The sequence below is a fragment of the Melitaea cinxia genome, chromosome 2, assembly GCF_905220565.1.
Source record: "Melitaea cinxia chromosome 2, ilMelCinx1.1, whole genome shotgun sequence".
NCBI lineage: Eukaryota > Metazoa > Arthropoda > Insecta > Lepidoptera > Nymphalidae > Melitaea > Melitaea cinxia.
The window spans coordinates 7961920-7987812 of NC_059395.1; the positions used below are offsets into that span (position 1 = coordinate 7961920).

Consider the following 25893-nt stretch of genomic DNA (forward strand, 5'->3'; position numbering starts at 1 on the left):
CGCTGCGGCTATTTATATCGGCCGAGACGAGGCCCAGACCATTCTGGAAAGTTCGCGCATGTACCCGGTTTTCGAGACTATACTTCTATATAGTTCCACAATAGTACCTCTAACGCCATCTAGTATTGAGTAGAGAGTTTCATGCTAACGCTGTCTTTGTGTGGTTTCGATGGTTACCGCTAGATGGCGCTAGTTTCTTTGTGTGTTCGTAACAATACTAAGGTAAGGTATTATGTAGGTATCTAATACAACACAAGTGACATTTTTATTGAAACGTGGATTACAACACTAGAAGAGACACGAAATTTTGAACTGGAAACCATTACACAATATATATTTTCAAATTAGAATCGACAAACAACCGTTTTAACAGCTAGTATGTAAAGCGAGTTGTTGCTTTGAACTTGTTGATTAATATTTACACTATCGCATATTTCTACAATTGGCACAGTAAACAAAAGGTGGCGGAGTCTCCATATATTATGAACATGAAATTCTAAACCATAATTATTGCGTTAATGAGTCATACATAGGTGGAAATAATTATCTTTGGGTTCACCTTGAAAAGTATGGTTTGGATATCATATTATATTACATTAATTATAAATATAAACTTATCTAGTGTCCTGGAAATACAAATTTCTCTGGTTTTCTAGAAACCTTTAGAAACTAGTTACAAGAATACAAAAGTGGTCTATTTTTTGAATACTTTAATATAGATTTGTTAGCGACAGACAGTAAAACGGAAGGCTACAAATCACTTCTTTAAGATTGTGAATAGCTTTCGAACCTTATAATTTTATATTTCGCTAACGGATCAGAAAAAAAGCTTGTTGAAGAACTGGTGGAACCGTGAAGAAAGGAACGGAAAGGTGGAACCAGTAAATTACGTTTTTGAAATTATTTTTTAAATGATCAGGGTGACCATAAACACGAAGCCTACTTGATGGTAAGCGGATATTGTAGCCTAGCTAGCAACACAAGGAGCGCTATTTACAAGTGTCTATAAAACATGTTTATAAGCATACTAATTTACTAAATTAGGTTGCTTACATATGAACAGACGACTGTGTGTATGTTACAAAGAAAAATAATAATAAAGATATGATAAGATACAAGTTACGTTTATACGTGATAGATGTGTAATTATAAAGTGGAAGTATAATTATATTATAACATTAGAAACCTACGCGTTGGTGCAATGGTCACAGCACGGGTTTGTGGCTGTTGCGCTGGTGGTTGCGGGTTCGATCCCCGCACATAACAAACATTTGTATTAGCCATATGGATGTTTGCCGTGGTTTGAGTGTTTTTGCATTCCTTTTGCCTCGGAAAACACGTTATGCCATCGGTCGCGGTAGTTGTCGTGTACATCTGATAGCGATCGTCACTCATAGTATATATCCACCAATCCGCGTTGAAGCAGCGTGGTAGATTAAGCTGTGATCTTTCTCCTACATGGATAAAATGGGCCTATGCCCAGCTGTGGGATATTACAGGCTGAAGCGTAGCGTATAGTAGAAGCCGAAACGTTTATTCTTAATTTTTTTTATTTTTCTATCTGTTCTTCGCAACATCTACTTAATTAATCTGAAAAATTTAATTTGGTGTTTAAATTTTTTATCTCTTTCAGTCAAAAATCCAGAACATTCCATAAATAATAACAGACTTTCTAAATAAAATACTAATAATTATGATGATACATTAACTGAGCGCAAACCTCAAGTTAAAATTTTAATCTGTGCGATCATTTGTTTATTTTCATTTCACATTGTTTTGAATGTTCGAATTTTGGCGGCCACTGTCACGAACAAGAGGTACTGACGTCTTTTAATAAGCTTCGATTTAATATTCCATGGTTACATTGTAAAAATCTTTCCTTTTTAAAATGTATATTGCTAATTATGCTTAAAATGAGCGAACAAAGTGGAAAAGTGCCTAGATATATGGCACAACTTTTAGAAGAACTAGGATGGAATCAGGGCACCAGAATTCCATTAGCAAATTCTGATAATAAAAACTTGGAAACGGTTTTAATTGAAAGGTTAAAGTTGTATTTAATTCCTTTAAGATTGATTTTTTAGTATATTTAATAAAGGTTTTTACGATTGCAGGCAAAATGAGATACAGCGCCTTAAGGAAGCTCTTATTTTACAAAATCAAAAGCGGGATGACCTTAACAACTATAAGCAATATGTCCACACAGAATACCAAGAAAATACTGTACGTATTAATTTATATACTTACTTTCTTATATAACTACAACAGGCACTTGTTCTTGCATACCAATGAAAATCTTAGAAGAACTGAATAAAAATGTTAACAAAAGAAATACAGAAGAAGCCCTATTTCTAAAACAGCAACCCCCTTCCAGGCAAACTTACAATAGAATATACTAATAATTTTTGAGGTAATGTAAATGTTAATAATAATGATAGTTTGTGTGTAATTTAAATTTTAGCGTCTCCTTTTTGCACACAAGCAACAACTGGAACAAGAGGTGAAATTAAGACAGCTGTCTTTCAATGAAGCGGACAGGTTGGATCGAGATGTTCTTGATTGCAACAAGCAGTGCGGCACTATTGCTACTCGCATAGATAAACTTCAAAGTTAGACATTATTCCATTTTAGAAATTAACTATAAGTAACTTCTTCTTAACATAATAAGCTAACTCAACAGATGTTAACTTTGCTTGCAAACTTTACTCATATTTAAATAATCATTATTTTCCTGTAATTAATAATTTTTTTATATAATTTTCAAAATATTTCATTTTGAAAATCTGCTACCAAGAAAATGTAAAACAAATAAGGAATAAAATAGGTGACAAAAAAAAGAATTTAATGACCTATATGATATTCTTTTATTATTAAAAGATTTTTCATTTTATGGTATGAGCAAGGAACATAGATATTTATTTTTACATTATATGTATATAGATTTTTATATAGATTGTCTTTCATTTATTACTTATTGATATGTGTATAAATTGTTCTGTAGCTTTATCGTAAATATTTAATTTCAGGTAATATTGCCCGATTATTAAAGAAGGCAGATTCTTTAAAAACTGATGTCTGTGGTGAGCGTGGAGCTCTGCAAGAATGGAGGGCAGCTCTTGAAAGAAGCTCTGGAGATATCACAGCCATTGAGCAGTTTACTAAACAGGACCTTTCTAAAGCTAAAGTAATTCAAATTTTAAATCATACTAAAATTTGTTTTTTTTTTTTTTGATAGGTGTGGATGTTGTTACTTAATCCAGAATGAAACAAATACTTTTTATATCATCATCATATCAGCAAGATCAGATAAAGGCAAGCAAGGGCAAGCAGAGATTTGGGATGTGTTTTTACTGTGTTTTGTGGCTCTATTTAAGATTACTCTTTTTATTATTAGAACATCTAAGTCTTAGCTGAGGAACTCCTTTGGCATGGCACTTGTCAAGTCATTGCTTATATATCGTATGCAATATCCTTTTTTATATTATCTAGACCGAAACTTGTTTTTACCATACATATCTTTACTGTTCTTAAGCAATTGATTTCTTAGTTTAATAGTTCATTTGACAAAGGAAAAATTGGGGCTCCTAAACCAAACGTCATTTCTAATTCTGGTCAACTTTTACATAAACATGGTGTGTCATTAATATTACTGGTAATGTGTGCATATATTTAATTTATAGGTTTTAGATAATTAAAAGTTAACACTTTCAAAATACCTCTTAAAAAATTCATATGGTTATAATTAATTCCTTTCTGAATTCTAGGCTCTAGAGATAAAAAGGCAGAAGCTGAAAGTGGAACATGACCATATGCAAGAGCACCTAAATCAACTGGTGTCCAATCTTAGTGCTGAAGAAAGAGCTTGTGAAAGAATTTCTACTCAGGTACAATTTTTGCTGAAATAACTTTTATTATAATCTATATTCGATTTCGATTCGATTGATATCTTCCACTAATAAAACTCAGATTTAGTAACTTACTTAAAGATGAATAGAGAAACAAAATATGTTTAATGTGAATTGGCGATAATAAACAAAAGATCCCACAAGGTTCGTTGCTGTTTGTACAAACTAAAAAGTTCTTCTTTTGAAAAAATAGTTTTCTTCTAATTTTTTTTATTTTATTTTAAAATGTTTAATACTAATAACGTCTGTACTACTTCTCTATAGGTAATGGAAGGTATGGAACAAAGAAAGCAAATGATGGCGATGTGGGCTGGCGCTGTTGAAAACTTGCGACAAAGAGACACAGATATTCGACATATAAGAGAGGTGGGTTCTGTCTGTAAATGAATGCAATTTCATTCTCTTGAGGATTTCCATTTTTTTTTTTAATTTCAAAGATTGCAAACAAGCATATTATGGTCTCCCTGATGGTAAGTGGATACAGATAGTTTATAGACGCCAGAATCATCAGGAGCATTTCCAGTAAGTACCGACCCTCTTCCCCTATTCTCCCCTGGAGCTCTGGTTATCTTGCCCACCACAGAAACTGAATACTGCACTTATTTGGCTGTGACCTTCTTTGAGGTTGAGGTGTCTGTAAATATTGAGCAAGGTAGGGGTAGGCAAGGGTTTCCTGCTGTGCCCTGCCTCAATATAAAAGTTTTAAACAAGTTAAATTAGCACATACATCTTTGATTTCAACCAGTAAAGTTTGAAATATTTTTTTTAAGATGAAACAGTGTCACTCATTTTTTTATCTTACAATTTGTGGTTTCATACGCATGAAGTCTTACTCCGTTCTGTTTGTGTAACCTGGATTTTTGCTTCCTATTAGTAATTATGCAAACACTTTTTTAAATTTAAAAAAAAATCAATATTCATCACAAAAGCCTCAATACTACAAGTAATAAACGCCTTACCGCCCTTTCTCACATATGTTTCCAATGTTTCGTTCCAGGATTACTCGGTGCTGGAAGCGGAGGCGAACGCGTTGGCGGAGCGGTGCCGCGAGCAGCAGAGCTTCTGCGGCCAGCAGCGCGGCAACAACGCGGACGCGCAGCGAGACTGCGACGCGCTCGCGCAGCGCCTCGCGCACGTGCGGCGCGCGCACGCCGCCGCCGGCGAGCGCTGCCTCGAGCTCGGCAGCGAGGCGAGTGGCCGCTCTTGACGCTCTTAAGCTTTGGTCTGGTGATCATGACGCACAACGCTGCGGTATGCGGTATGCGTTGCCGTGGCCGCTCTTGACGCTCTTAAGCTTTGGTCTGGTGATCATGACGCACAACGCTGCGGTATGCGGTATGCGTTGCCGGACACTCAATCATATGAAAAACGTCGAGAATGTTCTCTTGTTCCGTCGCAGTATGCGTCAGCGGCGAGGGGCAAGCGCGGTGAAGTGGGGAGGTGTACTGCCGCACAGCGTGGCGTCATTCTCGATTCAACGCTGCGGTGTGCGGTGTGCGTCACGGGCGTGCATCACTGAGTCAATATGGAATTTTTCGAAGACAATTTAATAGAATTAGTTAAAAATCAAATTTTTAAATCAATTAAATGCCTTTTTATTAAGGTTTTGTAACAACCTTCACTCCTCTGTTGTAAAAACATGTTCCTCGGAGATTTTCTTTGTCTATTCAGAAGCAGTAAAAATTCTTCTTCTTCCTCCTCTTCAAGCAAAGCACAAATTACAGAAAAATTGTTCATGTTCACGTCTACCTTGGTAGCTGCGGCAAAATCAACTGACCACCTCTCCGTTGTGACGCTGCGTTGTGCAGCGCATACCGCAGCGTTGTGCGTCATGATCACCAGACCAAAGCTTTAGCGATGGTTGCGTGCCAACTACTGTGCGTTGGCCTCTTTCTCCACGTAGGAGAATAACCTGAGCTAGTGCATTAAGCTACTCCACTACGGGTTGGCGGATATATGAGTCCGCGTATATATTAGTCCGCGTATAGTACACGGCGCATCCTGTAGAAAGTGTACACGGTAACCATGAAAGCTTAAAATCTTATGTAAAAAGATCAATCATCTGTAAGTATAGCATGAAAATATATCAAAATAAATATTTATATATTGTGTATAAGTGTGTAATCGATAAACTAATTATCACTTCACACTCAACGGATCCCCCAGTAGGATTTTCTCCTGTGTTGATGGTCCGGAAACACACACAATACACAAACACGACGCCCAGACCACGACTAACATCTATATGGTCGATACCGATGTCTGTCGTGAGCGGGAATCGAACCCACGACCAGCGTAACAGCCAGTACTATGACCGCTGCGCCAACTCGTCGTCAACGTGTAATGAGCGTGTTTTTTTATGTGAATACATAAAAAAAACACGCAATAAAAAAAAACACGCAATAAAAACAGTAGACTAAAACTTTGTTCGTTCGATGTTGGGGCAGTGCAAAGTATTCTAGCGGATCCCTTATCAGAATCTGCTAGAATGATTTTTGATTTTTATAAATTATCCTTTGTTTGATTTATGTAACTAGATTTTAGTAATTGAGGTATTTTTGTTTAAGTTTTTTGTGCGTGTTCCGATTATTTTGTAAAAGTTATAATGGGACTGGCATGTCCTTGTAGGACAAAAGTCCCTAAAATCAATAAAAGAAAAAAAAAAAAAAAAAAAAAAAAAAAAAAAAAACAGTAGACGCCCATAGGTTAGGCTATATGCAAAAATAAAAATAGAAAAATGTACAGATAGAAAAAAAAATATTAAGATATTGTATAAACAGAAAAATATCGTCAGCGTCAGGACCGCGGCCTAGCTTTACTAGGCAGTCACAGAACTGTTGATCTGCAGTCTTAAATAATAAATTGCCTGTTGGATAAGCATAATTATAATGCCCCTGCTTTTTATTATACATCATGATGTATTTTCGAACCTATGGTAATAAAAAAAAACATCTTAAAATTTTTATAACATTTTCTATGTAATATAATAAACATTCTAATATTCTTGTGGAATAAGATGCTCAGTGCTTACTTATATATTATATTTTGGTCCTACGAGCCAGTTATGAACCAGCTACCTATGTATATTCACTATACACTGAGTGAATCAATTTTTAAGTTTATAATTTATATCGTTTGTATTATATTATATATTCAGTCACAAAAATTTTACTTATTACTGTAAACATTAGTTTATCAACGATATATGAATTATAAAAGTACATAACAGGCCCAGAGTCTTCAGCGCGAACTAAGCAATTTGCGCATTGCTATCGAGAAGTTACACATGGAGAATAGACAGCTGCTTGACGACCAGCATAAGAAGGATATGGCATTAAGTGCGCTCAACTCAAAGGTAATAAGTTATTTTTAACTTATTAAAAAAATATAATAAGTTTTTATATAACAAAAACAAAAAACACGAATCAATGTGTAAGAATAATACTGGAACAAAACTGATGTGTAAGCAATTTCTTTTTATACACTTATCGTTTTTCTGTATACATTTATTGTAGATAAGGGAACTAAAAGAAAAGCTCGTGGACTCTACAGACAAGTCAAAATGTTCTGATAAACGGGCGAAAGAGTTGGAAGAAATGTTAAACGTAAGTATCATTTTTTGCTATGCAAATATTATACTACAAGATTTTGTAAGCTGTTATAGTATTTTTCTGTTGTAGTATTTTTCTTAGCATACATTCTTTTAAAAACTTCTTTTAAAAATTTACAAATGCAAGGATAGGTTTCAAAAAATTTAAAAGTAATTACTAAGTATAATTACGCAACTAGCTGTAAATATTTAGTACTTGTTGTGAATTGTAAATATGTATAATAATGTGCAATTTCGAAATAACTTTGTACATAGTATATTTCATAGAGGTCTTTCATTTATTTAGGAAGAGGAGCGATTCGCAAATCAATTGACGGTCAACCAGCAGCGCGCCATGCATTGCTCATTTGTTGAGCAACAGAAGCTTTTAGCTCTCAAGAACGAAGAGAAATTGTTCCACATGCAATTGAAATGTAAGATTTGTTGTTTTAATTTATACCAATCATTCTGATTTTTTGTTTCCATAAAATTTAATGTAATCTTATATATAAAAATGGATCATAAAATGTCTTCGTAAGCGTATAACTCAACAACGCCTGGATCAATTTTACCAATTCTTTTTGTTAAATGTTCGTTGAAGTCCAAATATGGTTTTTACGGTAAGAAAAATTCGAATAATTTCCGTGAAAACCCAAAAAACAGCTCTTTTCTTTTTCCCACACAAACGTTTTCTAACTAAAATGTAGAGTCAATTTGAACTTTATTGTTATTCTATAAAGTTCATGTTAAATAATATATTAGGGCGCATTTTACGTAAGTTATTAATGATTAAATTGATCTTGTTTGTAGACCGTATTTTAATTTAATTTACATACAGTAAAAATGGTATTAACTAGCTATTTCACATTACCTATTATATTGTTGCGGGGGCGTTAACAATGGAAAATTCCCGTTTTTAAACTATCGACTCCAAATTTGATACGAATCTCCTATATGTGATGTAGAAATGATCGATGAGCGGATTTTAGGATAACTCATGCTCAATAAGGATTACGGGGGTGAGCATTAACAATGAAAATTTTATACATATGTAACTCCGAAACTACTGAACCAATTTTTATCAAATTTTTTACGCATCTATAATTTTGTCCAACTTGGGAGATAGGGTAGTTTTTATCTCAATCGGACCCGGTAGGTGGCGCTGCTATCAGCATGTAACTCCGAAACTACGGAACCAATTTTTATCAAATTTTGTAAGCATCTGTAATTTTATCTGACTTGTAAGATATGGTAGTTTTTATCTCAATTGGACTCGTTAGGTGGTGATGCTATCGGTATGTAAGCTATCAAATTTGGTAGCTGTTTTCCGGGCATGACAACGTCTGCAGGGTCCGCTAGTATATTAATAAATATATTTTTTTTTAATTTAATGTTCCATATATATATTTATTTTCTGTTAACTAATAAAAATAGAAAAACAGATAACTAAGCTACACTGCTAATTGTGTGTCTTGAAAGAGTATTAACTGCAAAGTACTATGACTTATAATTGTTATGATCAAAATGATTATAGCAAAATATTATGCAAATATAATATTGTATTTAAACCACACTTTTCCTATTAATAAATAACATTCCAGCATCTAAGGCCGTCCTCAGCAAACTAGATACGAAACAGCGTGCCGTGGAAAGAAATTTGCAAAGTCAAAAGGAATCATTGTATGCGATTGTATGTAAATTATTTTAAATATGACTGTTGCATTGTACTTAGTGACTTAACGAAAAATGTGACATTAATTATGAACAAAGTTCTTGCACTTTCACTTAGTCAAAATATTTTCTGCACCTCGCACTGCGTGACTTTATAAAACCTTAATCACCTCATCTTCTGTAACATTTCTATGATATAAAGACTTGTTGGAGTAAATCCTTTAATTTTATCTATTAGTACATTTTGTTTATCATTTAAATGTATAATTCTTAGTTGCTACACTCTAGACTAGAGTGATAACACTGACAGTAGTTTCTGATGCTGTTTTTCCGCTACTTTCGTGGAGAAATTAAGAGTAACCTCATGATCAGGCCAGTACGAAGCACATTTATTATTAAAAATTTATTTGCTATAAACCTTAGTCTTCGCTTCTTTTCGATGTGAATGTGTTGCGATAACCCATGCAGCCACCGCCGTCCTGTCAAAAGGCATTAGGGATTGCAAAATCCGTATTCTGTCGGACAGCATGGCTGTACTTAAAGCACTAGAGAGCAACTCGATCAACTCTATTCTTATATACGAATGTCATCAAACCCTGGAAGTATTAGCCTCACATAATGAGGTAATACTACAGTGGATAAAAGGACATAGTGGATCACACGGTAACGACGCTGCCGATGAGCTTGCAAGACAGGGGTCCAATACAAAGGTTGCCGGCCCAACTATCCTAATGCCGCTACCTTTTGGACAACTGCGCTCGTGGGTAAGGCAACGTACACGTGCAAATCACAATGCCCTTTGGGCAAACCAAACCGGCTGTAGACAGTCTAAATTGATACTCACAGAAGTATCACCGCAACTAGCGTGCCGACTGCTCAGTCTTAACCGTTTAGACATCCGAATGGTTGTTGGCACGATTACCGGCCATATGGCACTTAATCACCAACTATTCATCATGAATGCAACAGTCAGCCCTCTTTGCAGGGGCTGTCTGGCTGCTGAAGAAACAGTCGCCCACGTAATCCTGGAATGCGAGGGAGTGGCCGCACACCGGGCTACCATCCTTAAGGAAATAAGGACGCTCCGAGAAACCTGTGAACGCCCCCGGAGGCTTCTGAGCTTCTGGAACGAGCTGGGCTGGCTGAATTAGTCAGCCCTCTTTTCACGCACAACGGACCACTTCTGTGTCTAAATGCGGAAAACCGAGCCCACTACAATACAATACAATACAATAGTCTTCGCAACAAAACCGTAGCTCTGGTGCAGTGGTGCGAGTAGTCGCCTAAAACACCGACGGTTTGCGGGTTCGATTTCCACTCGGGATGGATATTTGTATTTGTACAAATATTTCTTTCCGGATCGGATGTCTGTCCTTGTGGGTCTGCCTACCATACCTCGGAGAGCACGTTAACTCGTCGGTCCCGGTTGTTATCTATCATAAATACCTAACCTGCAGTGGAGCAGCGTGGTGGATTAAGCTCTTATCCTTCTCGTATATGGAGAAAGAGGCCTATGCCCAGCAGTGGGATGTTACAGGCTGAATGCGTCTTTGCACCTTCACTGTCCATTATATGTGATGCTGCTGAATGACAAATTTTAGGAATATAATTATGGTTCATTAAGATTGTATTGTATTTTTTACCAGTGTTACCAAGTTGAGACGATCGGCGCACGAGTTTCTCACATGGAGGGCGCACAGGCCGAACGAGACTGCTCTGCTGATCTCGTCGCCAGGGAAGACAGGTGAGAGAAATATGCACTTATTATAAAGGATTTCAAAAAATAGCAGCAGAATTTAATATATAAGACTATGTTGTGTGGTTATGGCAGTAAGAATATAGCCATCCCTTCTCTTCCGTGGGTGTCGTAAGAGGCGACTAAGGGATAACACAGTTCCACTACCACCTTGGAACTTAAAAATCCGACCGATGGCGGGATAACCATCCAACTGAAATACACAGAAATACACAGGCATACTTTGAAATACACAGGCAGAAGACAGGCAGCAGCGTCTTCGGTGCGACAAAGTCAGCCCTGCGGTCACCAACCCGCCTGCCCAGCGTGGTGACTATGGGCAAAACACATGAGTTCGCGCCATTTTTGTCGCGAACTTTTGGAGGCTTGAATGTCCAGCAGTGGACTGTATTAGCCTGAAGTGACGATGATGTGACGATGAGATTATTGCGTTTTTTATACTAATTTTATAAAGCTGAAGAGTAGGTTTATTTGAATGCGCTTATCTTAGGGACTACTGGTTCGAATTGAAAAAAAGTGTCTGATAGTCTATTTATATATTTATTTTAGTAGCTTTTTTTCTCAAATTAATGCGGGTGAAACCAGGGACACAGCTAGTAAATTATAAAGTTCTTGTAATATATTTGACAAGTTGGACAGGAGAGAAAGAGCGCCACACAGAGGTATAAAAAAATAGCAAATTGGGGTTGCGTTCCTTTTTAACAATTTAATGGCCATGTATAATTGCGTATGAAGCTGTGGTGATCTGCTACCGCGGTAGCACAGAAGAGAATACTGCCAAGTACATGCTGAAAGCATACTTTACTTGTGACACCGACGTAGTAGATCCTGATCTGTGATTTTGGACAAGATTTGTCTCTGCGAATAGTTGGGTTCACTTCTATTAATAATAAAAACAAACGTTCAAGAGTTTATTTATACACCACATTTGCTGCTTAAACTCAGTATATACCAAAAATCATGACGCTTCATGAGAAAGATCAATTCACCATTAAATAGGGTATCAAATTTTATATAGGTTCTATCGACTTTGCTCAACTTTCTGATGATGACAAGAACGTTTTAGGCTGAATAAAGTTCTGGCACGGCACACAGCGCGTGTGGCGCTATTGGAGCGACACGCAACCAAGCTCGGTGATGATATGCGGCGTTTAACACGAGAATTGGAGCAGTGCGGCGCTGAACATATTAAATTGGTACCGTATCTCAGATATGACGTAGTGGAACTAGTATTTGATTTGATCGAGCTTATTTTTATATATGTTAGTTGTTTCAAAAACGTGATTCTATAATCGAGAATATGCCACTGAAATGACGAAATTGTGCTTTTTTTATAGTATATTTATTAATGAAAAGTTTTTGGTTCCTACACTGACAGCCATTCGTATGTAAATACTGTTTTATAATGTGTTCATCATAAAAAACATTTTTTTTTTCAGTATATTTTTTAAATGTTATGTAATTTTATTTTTTATTTAGGTCTAATGGACTGGTCATAATGTTATGTCTACCTTATACGATTCCAGCAAAGTCGTCTAAAGACATCGATGCTGGAGGTGGAGGGGGGCGACAAGGAGGTGCGCGGCGCGCGCGACGCGTGGCGGCGCGTGCGCGTGGAGGAGGCGCTGCTGCGGCTGCGGGTGGCGCATGCGCAGCGCGCGCTCGCCGGCCTCGGGGACAGGGCCTACTCGCTCGACAAGCAGCGCCTGCAGCTCGACGCGGTCACTATATATATAATACTTTATTGCACTTAAGAACAGAATATACAGAAAATTACATATATAGTTGATGGCAAAGGTGGACTTATCCCTAGAAGAGATCTCTTCCAGTCAACCAATGGTCATGAGAGAGAGTGTCATATAGCGGGGGACACAGTGCAAGAAATAACAATATTGAGAAAATAGTTGAATAACTGTAATGTATTAAAAAACTGTAGTATAAATACATACACACAGACATATCATACATATATATACATTACTTACATTTATACATACATACATATACATATATATATACATACACACATAAATACATACAAATACATAACATAATAGATAGGTAATTATATACTTACATACTCACTAAGTAGATGATAGTAAATTGACTTGAGAAATAAAGTGCTCCTTTAATTTTCGTTTGAAGGAGACGGGAGAGAAGGGAAGGACTTTTTTGGATACTTTCTGGGAGTTGGTTCCACAGTATAGAGGCGCGTACCGTAAATGAATTAAGTTTGAATTTTGTATTGCACTTTGGTACATCCAGCTTTGTTGTAATGCCAGGGCGCCTGGAACGATTAGGAGAGGGTAGGAAGTGAAAACGGGATCGAAGATAAGAAGGAGAGTTTGGATCACGTGGGATATTAAAGAGAGTAGATAGGATATGCATATCACGGCGAAGGCGAATAGGGAGCCATTTGATTTGAGCACGGAAGTGAGAGATACGATCAAACTTTCGTAAGCCAAAAATGAAGCGTACTCATATATATAATACTTTAGCTTTAGCTACTTTGAAAGACTCGTTCCGCACAATACCTTTTTTTTTTATGTCACTAGGTCGGCAAACAAGCGCACGGCTCACCTGATGGTAAGCGATTACCGTAGCTTATAGACACCTGCAACACCAGAAGCATCGCAAGCGCGTTGCCGACCCAATCCCCAATCTCCCCAGGAGCTCTGGTCACCTTACTCACCAAAAGAAACACAATACTGCTTGAAAACAGTATTATTTAGCTGTAAGGTCGAGGTACTACCCCAGTCGGGCTGCTCCATATTTTGAGCAGGAAATTCCTGCTGTGCCCTACCAATACCTCTCGTGAGCGCGTAATCACGGCTATAATTTTACAATAAAAACATTCTACGGGTAAAAGAATTTGATTCCATTTGCAGTTTGTTAGTTATATGTCGCAGTTAGTATTAATATTTCATTTAATCGACGTTTTTTAGAGATAATAAAAATAGTATTGGGCGGTTATGCAAAAGTACGTTGTCAGAGTAGCTCGTTTATTAACACAAAGTAAAATTTAAAAAAAGGGCTAGAATTTTTTTTGCATGTGTAACGTGATAAATAATACCTACAAAACCCTCTATTCCAAGAAACGCATTTAGAAGTCGAATGTCGAAATATATATACAGCTTGCTTCAGGATTTATTTCCTAGATAAAACTTTTTTGCTTATCATCTCTCACTCATCTTAAATATTTAGTGTTAGATTAGGCTAGAACACTACATCTACCACTTTACCCTTCTAATATGTTGTTCTTGACAAAAGTAATAACAATGACATCTTATTTTATTTTAATTTTCATAAGCTTTTACATTACAATAAAAATATAAGGACCTCGTTTCCTTAGAAATGTATAAGTAGGCCCCATCTCTTCCAGAAACTTTACCAAAGAGGTAAAAAAAAATGTTTTGAAATTTTAGTCTCCCATTAATAGACGGAGGAAGGAATGTGCAAAAATGTTAGGTGGTGGTAAAATGGTGTATTCGAAATAATAAATAAAACGTGTTTTTTTTTGGTAATTGAATAACATCACCAATTTTTTTCATAACACCTACCACCATATGCAGACCATAACAAAGTACACGCGCTCTATTTAGTAGCCTTAAAGTAACAGAATTGAACCTCGAAATATTATAACTCCATTATCAGTAGAATATATAATAATACCTGAACATCCTCAGGCGATGAACGAGCGTCTGGTGGAGATCGGCGCGAGGCGTGATATGTTCGGTGTACAAAAGCGCGCGTTGCTGGAAGATTGCGGCCGCCTTCGAGCCGACATACGTGAGCGGCAACAGCGGATACTGCAACTTGTTAAGAGGTAACTACTAATATACCATTTCACCCCACTGTCCTCTATCTTTATGTGCATATTTTTTGTCTCAAGAGGCAGCTAGTACGTGTACTATTTGACCCCACTGTGCTTTCTAAAAGCATATTCATCGCTCTTCATTGTCTTCGTTGAGATGTATATATTCTAACCACTTTTTGCTGTGTGATAGCAATTGTCTACAGAAATCACGAATAATATTTTTATTTCCTACCAGAATTTATGACTGCTTTTTCTTGTCTCTTTCACCTAATTGTATACTTGTTACATACAACAGAATACAAGATAATGAAGTGAAAACATATCTGTTTGAATGTTCTTATTTCAATATTAAAACTTAAGTACTAAGTAGCTTGTGGCTTACATATAAATAACATTAACATATTGTTAAAAAAGTAACTCTATCTAAAATAATTCCAGATATGACATTTTCATCGCTTCGTTAGGAAAAGACGACACAGGGCAAGAACTGTCGGTGACCTTTTTTAAGATAAAAGTAAGTTTTTTTTTTTTACTTTGTTAAATACTTAATGTGTGTCGATATTTCATTAAGTGGGCTATCCAATCCTTATCTAAAAAATATTTTTTTTCAATTCGAACCAGTAGTTCCTGAGTATTCATTTGAAATACTTAGTTTATTATTAGAACTGGACGTTATCTTTTATAAGAGGATGCAAAAAAAAATGTAAACGTAATACAAATTTGTCATTTTAACGCCAGGTATCAGAAAACTTTACGACAATTTAAGTTTCATGGTTTTGATAGTTGTCAAGACAGAATAATTTCTCAGGTCAGCTAATTAATATATGGTGTTAGTTCGCAGCGGAACGGGCGGAACTGCGTGAACACGGCGCGGCGTTGGATGCTGACATCTCCCGACGCGAGCGCGACGTGTCGGCGCTGGAGGCCACGCTGCGGGTGCTGCACGCGGCGCACGCGCACTTCCTGCACCACATCGCGCCGCTCAGCGACGCAGGTCAGAGACGTGACGTGACGTGACTGTAGCGAGCGCGACGTGTCGGCGCTGGAGGCCACGCTGCGGGTGCTGCACGCGGCGCACGCGCACTTCCTGCACCACATCGCGCCGCTCAGCGACGCAGGTCAGAGACGTGACGTGACGTGACTGTAGCGAGCGCGACGTGTCGGCGCTGGAGGCCACGCTGCGGGTGCTGCACGCGGCGCACGCGCACTTCCTGCACCACATCGCGCCGCTCAGCGACGCAGGTCAGAGACGTGACGTGACGTGACTGTAGCGAGCGCGACGTGTCGGCGCTGGAGGCCACGCTGCGGGTGCTGCACGCGGCGCACGCGCACTTCCTGCACCACATCGCGCCGCTCAGCGACGCAGGTCAGAGACGTGACGTGACGTGACTGTAGCGAGCGCGACGTGTCGGCGCTGGAGGCCACGCTGCGGGTGCTGCACGCGGCGCACGCGCACTTCCTGCACCACATCGCGCCGCTCAGCGACGCAGGTCAGAGACGTGACGTGACGTGACTGTAGCGAGCGCGACGTGTCGGCGCTGGAGGCCACGCTGCGGGTGCTGCACGCGGCGCACGCGCACTTCCTGCACCACATCGCGCCGCTCAGCGACGCAGGTCAGAGACGTGACGTGACGTGACTGTAGCGAGCGCGACGTGTCGGCGCTGGAGGCCACGCTGCGGGTGCTGCACGCGGCGCACGCGCACTTCCTGCACCACATCGCGCCGCTCAGCGACGCAGGTCAGAGACGTGACGTGACGTGACTGTAGCGAGCGCGACGTGTCGGCGCTGGAGGCCACGCTGCGGGTGCTGCACGCGGCGCACGCGCACTTCCTGCACCACATCGCGCCGCTCAGCGACGCAGGTCAGAGACGTGACGTGACGTGACTGTAGCGAGCGCGACGTGTCGGCGCTGGAGGCCACGCTGCGGGTGCTGCACGCGGCGCACGCGCACTTCCTGCACCACATCGCGCCGCTCAGCGACGCAGGTCAGAGACGTGACGTGACGTGACTGTAGCGAGCGCGACGTGTCGGCGCTGGAGGCCACGCTGCGGGTGCTGCACGCGGCGCACGCGCACTTCCTGCACCACATCGCGCCGCTCAGCGACGCAGGTCAGAGACGTGACGTGACGTGACTGTAGCGAGCGCGACGTGTCGGCGCTGGAGGCCACGCTGCGGGTGCTGCACGCGGCGCACGCGCACTTCCTGCACCACATCGCGCCGCTCAGCGACGCAGGTCAGAGACGTGACGTGACGTGACTGTAGCGAGCGCGACGTGTCGGCGCTGGAGGCCACGCTGCGGATGCTGCACGCGGCGCACGCGCACTTCCTGCACCACATTGCGCCGCTCAGCGACGCAGGTCAGAGACGTGACGTGACGTGACTGTAGCGAGCGCGACGTGTCGGCGCTGGAGGCCACGCTGCGGGTGCTGCACGCGGCGCACGCGCACTTCCTGCACCACATCATGCCGCTCAGCGACGCAGGTCAGAGACGTGACGTGACGTGACTGTAGCGAGCGCGACGTGTCGGCGCTGGAGGCCACGCTGCGGGTGCTGCACGCGGCGCACGCGCACTTCCTGCACCACATCGCGCCGCTCAGCGACGCAGGTCAGAGACGTGACGTGACGTGACTGTAGCGAGCGCGACGTGTCGGCGCTGGAGGCCACGCTGCGGGTGCTGCACGCGGCGCACGCGCACTTCCTGCACCACATTGCGCCGCTCAGCGACGCAGGTCAGAGACGTGACGTGACGTGACTGTAGCGAGCGCGACGTGTCGGCGCTGGAGGCCACGCTGCGGGTGCTGCACGCGGCGCACGCGCACTTCCTGCACCACATCGCGCCGCTCAGCGACGCAGGTCAGAGACGTGACGTGACGTGACTGTAGCGAGCGCGACGTGTCGGCGCTGGAGGCCACGCTGCGGGTGCTGCACGCGGCGCACGCGCACTTCCTGCACCACATCGCGCCGCTCAGCGACGCAGGTCAGAGACGTGACGTGACGTGACTGTAGCGAGCGCGACGTGTCGGCGCCGGAGGCCACGCTGCGGGTGCTGCACGCGGCGCACGCGCACTTCCTGCACCACATCGCGCCGCTCAGCGACGCAGGTCAGAGACGTGACGTGACGTGACTGTAGCGAGCGCGACGTGTCGGCGCTGGAGGCCACGCTGCGGGTGCTGCACGCGGCGCACGCGCACTTCCTGCACCACATCGCGCCGCTCAGCGACGCAGGTCAGAGACGTGACGTGACGTGACTGTAGCGAGCGCGACGTGTCGGCGCTGGAGGCCACGCTGCGGGTGCTGCACGCGGCGCACGCGCACTTCCTGCACCACATCGCGCCGCTCAGCGACGCAGGTCAGAGACGTGACGTGACGTGACTGTAGCGAGCGCGACGTGTCGGCGCTGGAGGCCACGCTGCGGGTGCTGCACGCGGCGCACGCGCACTTCCTGCACCACATCGCGCCGCTCAGCGACGCGGGGTCAGAGACGTGACGTGACGTGACTGTAGCGAGCGCGACGTGTCGGCGCTGGAGGCCACGCTGCGGGTGCTGCACGCGGCGCACGCGCACTTCCTGCACCACATCGCGCCGCTCAGCGACGCAGGTCAGAGACGTGACGTGACGTGACTGTAGCGAGCGCGACGTGTCGGCGCTGGAGGCCACGCTGCGGGTGCTGCACGCGGCGCACGCGCACTTCCTGCACCACATCGCGCCGCTCAGCGACGCAGGTCAGAGACGTGACGTGACGTGACTGTAGCGAGCGCGACGTGTCGGCGCTGGAGGCCACGCTGCGGGTGCTGCACGCGGCGCACGCGCACTTCCTGCACCACATCGCGCCGCTCAGCGACGCAGGTCAGAGACGTGACGTGACGTGACTGTAGCGAGCGCGACGTGTCGGCGCTGGAGGCCACGCTGCGGGTGCTGCACGCGGCGCACGCGCACTTCCTGCACCATATCGCGCCACTCAGGTTTCTGACGTGACGCGACGAGTCGTGGTTTTATATCTAAACGGGCATCATATTTCTATTTTTATAATAATGAAGTAGATATTGATTTGATGGATTTTTTAGTAAATCTACTTATTAATTTTTTTTTTGTCCAGCACCCGAAATGGAAGAGATCTCGGAATTAACACGTCAATATTACTCAAAGAGAGATGAACTGAAAGCATTGCACGCAAAAATCGCTGAAGCTGAACAAAATTTAAATGAAAACTCATCTAGATTAACCATGACAAACGACAAATACAAGCAGCTTACAATGAGAAAGTGAGTTTACCTAATTTATTACAAAAAGTATATAATAATGTGCACTGTAATTAATAATTTGTGAAAGTTTTTTTTTTTTGTGAAATCTAATTTCCTACAATTTTCTCTTAGTATTTTTCGTCAAAGTAAAAAAAAGTCCTCATTGCTTTTTCGAGATTCGGCACCAGATCTAGAAAGAAGGAGCCAAACCGGGACATTTGGCCAGATCCGTCGTTTTAGGGAGTGCTAAAATTATAATATATAGACTAGACTACTAATAGTAGTATAGTAAGTCTACTATACCGCACTTTTTATATCAATTATTTATTTGAATCCACCCGCCAACTCGCATTGAAGCAGTGTGATGGATTAAACTCTGATCCTTCTTCTCCATGCGGAAAGAGGCCTATGTACAGCAGTTGGCTGCAATAGGCTGAACTGACTGACTGAAAGGAAAAATTTTGTTCCGATTAAAAATAATGCCATTCGAATTTTTTGTCCATAAATCATCTATAGTCTGTTCAACGAGATGAGATACCAAATGTAAACAAAGCCCATCATTTTTTCGTAGCGACGACGGAACAAACAAAATGTAGTCTATCTCTTTCTATCTTGTTTGTTTGCTATCTGCTGCACGTCTCTCTGCAAGGTCGAACGATATTTTAACTGGCCTTGAAAACAATCGGATCGCGTACGGCCCTTTGAATTTGTATTATTTATTTTTATTTCATTTCGTGTCCTGAAGCGCTCGGGTGATTTTTATATTTCGATAATTATTATTTAAGAAGTATCAAATCTTAAATACATAATTATATTTAATTTATTATATTTAATTCAGTAATTACAAAATATAAATATATTTTACATTTAAAAATTTTGTGTAAGTAAAAAAAAGGTTACAAAACCCTGCATAGTTGAATGACCTCGCATTTGGTTTGTTTACATTTGGTATCTCGGCTCGTTGAACGCACTATATAACAAGACCTTTTTTATACAACTAGGTCGGTAAACAAGTGTACCATTCACCTGATGGTAAGCAATTACCGTAGCTTATATCCCTAATACCCACAGAAACTCTCGTCACCTTACTCCCAACAGAATCACAACCTTGCTTGAAAACAATACTATTAAGCAGTGATCTTTTCTAAGGTCGAGGTACTTCCCCAGTCGGGCTGCTTCATATTTTGAGCAAGAAATTTCCTGCTCTGCCTTTCCTCAGTTCGGCTAGAAAGAGATTGCCCGTTAGGGAACTTATCCAAAAATGTGTTGCAGATTGGAGTCTGAAAACGAGTTGGACAGTTTGAAAGAAAGGTTAGAGAAACAGGAGAGTCGCCTGTTGAAAGCAAATGAGGTGGTGCGGAACAACGCGCACCGCGCCAAGAAGTTGATTGATGGAGTTGACGACTGGCGGACATTTTATGTTAGTGTCTTTCTTATGTACATATACTATGGGCTTCTTAGACCATCAGGTCAGTTAACCAAAGGATTACAAACGTAATCGATTTTTCAGTCTCAGGTAATTAGTTTTATTGAGATTGAGTACAGCAGTAAATATTAAACCAAATTAGCAGTAGTCTGACAGAGGATGTACCTTAACGTTACAGAAGATCTTATCTAAATAATATTGCTCTCAATTAGTTTTGTGTTTCTGGGGTGAGTAAGATAGCTAGATTTCTTACAATGCTTCTGTTGAGGCCGACGTATACGCTATCCGTTTACCATCAGGTGAACCGTATGCTTGTTTGACACCACAGTTATTGATTTGATTGATTCACCCTGTTGTGTTCCACTGATGGGCAAAGGCCTCTATCTCCATATAGGAGAAGGGTCGGAGCTTAATCCATTGCCCTGCCTTGGCGGGTATATTTCCTACTATCAGTAATGACCGCCACCAAGTATTTGAGTATGTGTGTAGTTTAACGTGCTTTCTGAGACACGGTGGATAGATCCACAAAAGCAAAAGACCCAGACCAAACAAATATTTTTTTACAAATATCTTTCCCGGATGGAAATCGAACTGGCAACCGCCGGTGTTTAGACCCAGCGCATGCACATAGGCCACTGCATGAGAGCGGTGTCACCCTACGGTACCCCACCCCATCATCAGCCTATTAAAGTTCACTGATGAACTTAAGCCGCACCCAGGGTTCGCTACAAGCCCCGATCTCTCGCTTCCACCGTCCGGTCAGTACCAGCTACTCTTTTCAATTGCGATCCATATGGCAGGACGGCATCCAAAACTACGTTTGCCGAGTCACGCCCTCCATTCGAGAACCTTCTTGCTTGAACCGTCGGCTCTACGACAGATGACCATAGCAGTTCATTTACGACACTTCTTAACTGTATCGGTCACTTTGGTCTTCGGCCGGATAGGCTCATTTCGGACTTCGTCCCTAAGTGCGATTCCTCAAACCGCGCGATGCCAAAATTAAAAAAAAAAAAAAGTGCGATTCCGAGCACCATAGCAGCAGCGACCTGAGCCCCCCAGTGACACAAGGCCCGGTCGGTTGCAGCTGTCGCTGCGGGCGCGCGACTACGCGGAGGCGGCGCACAGCGCGCTGCAGGCGCTGGCGGAGCTCGGGCGGGGGGCGCCGGGCGCCGCGCCGCGCCTGGCCGCGCTGCTAGCCGCCGCGCACCTGCAGCGCCACGTCGGCGCCGCGCAGCGCCGCCTGGAGCTGCTGCTGCACAAGTGTGTACTTCATCACGATTGAAGGGCCATGGAGTCACTTTTAACAAATGTTTCAGGATAGCCATTTTAATGCTAATATCTATTTTAAGGCTAACACTTTTTCCTACATACCACTAGACCACGTGATAATACTCGTCAAGAGCTACAACCCTCTTTAAAAAACTCTCAATTATTTTTGTTTTCAAACTAAAAAAATACTGACTTCAATTTACATCGACGAGTAATATTAAATACGCATAATCATATGTAGGTATAATTCAAAATTTACCCATCAGACATTGCTCAAAATTTTCTCAAAGCTTTTCGAATCAAATAAGTATCACTAAAATCGATACATCCATTAAAAAGCTATTATAATACACAATAAGCAAAAGAAAAAATCCAAAAGAATTGAAAACCTCCACCTTTATTTAAAGTCGGTTAAAAATAGTTCAGTTTTAAATGTAAACGTAATACAACTATAATTCACAATTATATCGATCAATCTTTATATTTCGCGGAAAGTAGGGAAGGAGGGAAAATGAAAATCAAGTTGATTCGAATAATATGGTTTGGAGTTGAATTTATACAAAAAACAAAAAATTAAAACATTGTTTTTTCCATCTGCAGGATAATATCAGATGCGACATCCCTTCGTAGAGAGACTACTGAAGTAGAAGGTATCTTAAATTAATAGTAATAAAGTCGCAATAATCGTTGTTATCATCTAAAAAAATAATAACAGGATTTAATTAATTGACCTTCATAATATTCCTTATATGCAAAATTTCCAGAATCTGTGTGATTAAATTTTAATAATCCTGCCCACTAGTTGTAGTACTGTACTACCATGGTATACCATGGGTGGGGAAGGGTTCCAGTCATGACAACACCCCCCCCCCCCCTTCCCCGGAATCGTATGTATATAATGAGGATCGTACGCTGATCGAAAAAAGTATGCATGTGCGTGTAAAAGACACATACTAATGCAATGTGGTTATACTTTCTGGTACATTCTAGTTACGTATTTTGTACTAGTCGAGAAGAAAATTTTATGATATATGTATATATAATTTTATGCATGCTTAATTTCCCTCGTCTTGATAATAAATACAAAAAATGTATAATTATAAATGACAGAGAGCGTGTTCTCGTCGTCATCGTCGTCCAGCGGAGCCGGCGAGAGCGTGGCGTCGGGCTACACGCGCCGCCTCGCTGCCTTCCGCCGAGGACTGGCGCCGAAGGTGCAGGAGAAGGCGGTGAGCGCACCTACCACCCACCTACTACCTACAACTCACCACCTACAACTTACCACCTACCATCTACCACTTACCACCTACCACCTACCACCTACCACTTAAAGCTCACCATCTACCACACACCACCTACTATTCACACCACTCACACTAGCCCCACGTTATAAGTGTGAGTAAAACATTAAAACTAAAAGCATACACAGAAATGTTTACACTTTATGAAAGCAATAAATTTTTATTATGAAATGGATAATCACTCGACGCTACCACTGACGATCTCTGTGCATTCCATGTAATTCATACATATTGCATGCATATTTTGTTTCAATCTCCCCAATAGCTATTAGTTAGTGTCTGCTTTGTCTACGGAAGTCACTTTGGTACTGGCATCTAGAGATAACTTTGAGAGAACTAGAGAACTCAGTGAGTTTGTGGTGGAAACTGTTGTTGCTAAGATCTGTGAGTTCGTTCTATGGATAGCGCCTTCACTATGGTTGCATGGTCTGTTCAGGAGCAGGGAAGTGCCCAACTCCCACATCCGCGTTAGTGATTCAAATCTTCAGGCTGTTAGGTATATAAAATACTTGATATGTAAATAAAAATATATTTTATCTGTGTCCGTATGAAGAAACCTGTAAGAGATGTGAAGATATATGGAAACATTAAAATTAGTGAAAAAATTTTTTTATTCTTTATTTGTATAGGAGGCTTTGGTCGCTTAGCGACTATGTCAGCCCCATTGTTCAAAACAAGATCACTATACTCTTAATCTAACCAGTCTTAAAAACATCCAATACACCTTGATCGCCAATTCCGACGCAGGATTATAAAGGATCGCATTACAAATTCCCACACATCTAAAATTAATTCCAATTTCCTTTACAAAGTGATAAATATTTGTTTCAGTTGATTGACGACATTCGGGAACAAGGTATGTTTACTTTTATGGTGCTTATTTAAAACTGCTAAAAATAAATATAATTTGTACATGTCTATAGTGAAGTTAGAAATAGAAATTTTGAGCCCTTCATAAATCATGTATTGTATGATTTAAACAAAACCCACATCAATCAGATAGTTTTTTTTTTTTTTTAGTTCAGTTCTAATTTATTGACTTTTATCGAAATAACTAAGTTCATTCGCAAATCTGTCCTGTCTGTAATACAGCTTCTATTGAATCTTAGTAAGACTTTAGTGTATAGCTTAGAAATGATAATTATGTGTAGTAAATGCGATTTAATTTGACGCCTCTCGATTATTTTTTGTTAGTCGAAGCGTTAGCGCTGTGGTCAAAGCACTTTCTTATGGCTGTTGCGCTGGCGTTTACGTGTTCGATCCCCGCACATTGAATTATGTTTGCAAACATATTGTATTGGCCATACAATATGTTCCGACACGAGTGAATCTTAGTGGGGACCGTTGAGTGAGAGGTGTTTATTTATATAATACTTTTATAGACATTATAATTTATAAAGAAATTGGTTTAGCGCGTCGTTCTTCAATATCTCTGCGCGTCGTCACCCTGGGTCTGGATGACTGCCCCGCTATGACACTTTCCAACATGTCTTCGCGCAAGTCATTGAGATAAAGACTACACTACAAGGATTTGAGAAAACAATTTGTTTCGTTATTCAACCTAAAAAACCTCTAATTTACATACATGTAGAGTTAGATTTCAGTTGCAATATATTCTCCCTAGCGACTATGCCCTGGTTCTTATATATAAAAAAAAAAAAAAACTATTAGTTTTGAATAACGAACATGTCGTGTATAGGAACATCGCATGGGAACCGGGATTAAATAAAATAAAAAGTTTTATTGTATTATTTATTTTGATTGTCTAACACCATGTACTTTACAAATCACAATAGGGATGTTTTTAGATGTGTTTAATTTACTCTTTGATATTTTTGTCTTTTTAAAATAAATGTAAGCAGTACCTATGGGTACTAGTAAATAGCTCAAATAGCTATAAAATATATTTACATTTGTATACATAAAATATTAAAATTATATTTGTCTTCATTATTCGGTCGTGTACAGGTGGACATAATGTTTATGAGATATACTCGCCATGAACACGTATACAAATTTAATTCAATTATGTATTGCATACAATACCGCAGAATTAATTATGAATGGTTTGTAAGCGGTTTTAATGAGTATTTTTGCTCTGTCTATACAAAACTTAAATATTTTAATAAACTTTAGTAAAAAAAAAGACAATATATGGCCCTTAATGTCCAACTAATCGTTGCTGTCATGGTTTTTATTATTTAATATTTAAAATTTGCATACTTTCCCAAGGGCCAATGTATGTTTGTTTTTGCCTTAGCTATACTGCGAAGTCTTTGATATGTTTGAACTACATCATAAATTTACATATACGTCCAAATATTGTGACAAAAATTTTCTTCTATTCCTAATCTCTAATGTTATTTTGCATTTTAATTTTTAAATTGAATTAATATTTTTATTTAATATGTTATAGGTTCTATGAATTCTAGTCACAGCTGTATAAACTAATAAAATTTTTGTACTTTATAACATGGTTTTTATTAATTGATATCTAATTTATATAAAAGATTATATAATACGTATACAGTAATATTTTGATATTTTTATTGTAAATCATGCTATTATTTATTAGACGTAAACAATATATAATGATCCATGAATTACGTTACGCAAACGGGGGTTGGAGGTCGACAGTGTGACAATGTATGACAAGAGGTGGCAAGGGACTCAAAATTACAGGCTTCTTTCCCCATGTAGGAGAAGGATCAGAGCTTAATCCACTACGCTGCTCCAATGCGGGTTGGCGGATATATTCCCTACTATGAGTAACGATCGCTATCAGATGTACATGATAACAACCGGGACCGACGGCTTAACGTGATCTCTGAGGCACGGTGGGGAGACCCACAAGGACTGCACAAACACCCAGACCAAGGCAAACACCTGTGTTGCGGACTAACGCAACACCACG

General features: G+C 40.7%; 1 protein-coding gene across 1 annotated transcript; it reads left to right on the plus strand.

Annotated features, from left to right (window-relative positions):
- Positions 1-1831: 1831 nt before the first annotated feature.
- LOC123659203 (coiled-coil domain-containing protein 39) lies at positions 1832-25448 on the plus strand. Its single transcript, XM_045594458.1, has 24 exons — positions 1832-2044; positions 2115-2223; positions 2462-2609; positions 3027-3184; positions 3765-3884; positions 4170-4271; positions 4903-5094; positions 7135-7260; positions 7421-7510; positions 7802-7928; positions 9096-9184; positions 10812-10909; positions 11988-12117; positions 12448-12642; positions 14608-14747; positions 15177-15252; positions 15573-15732; positions 18836-19001; positions 20253-20400; positions 21494-21669; positions 22279-22328; positions 22789-22907; positions 23811-23835; positions 24392-25448. The coding sequence occupies exons 1-24, from the start codon at positions 1905-1907 to the stop codon at positions 24490-24492; spliced, it is 2985 nt and encodes a 994-aa protein (XP_045450414.1). The 5' UTR covers positions 1832-1904; the 3' UTR covers positions 24493-25448.
- The last annotated feature ends 445 nt before the right edge of the window (positions 25449-25893 follow it).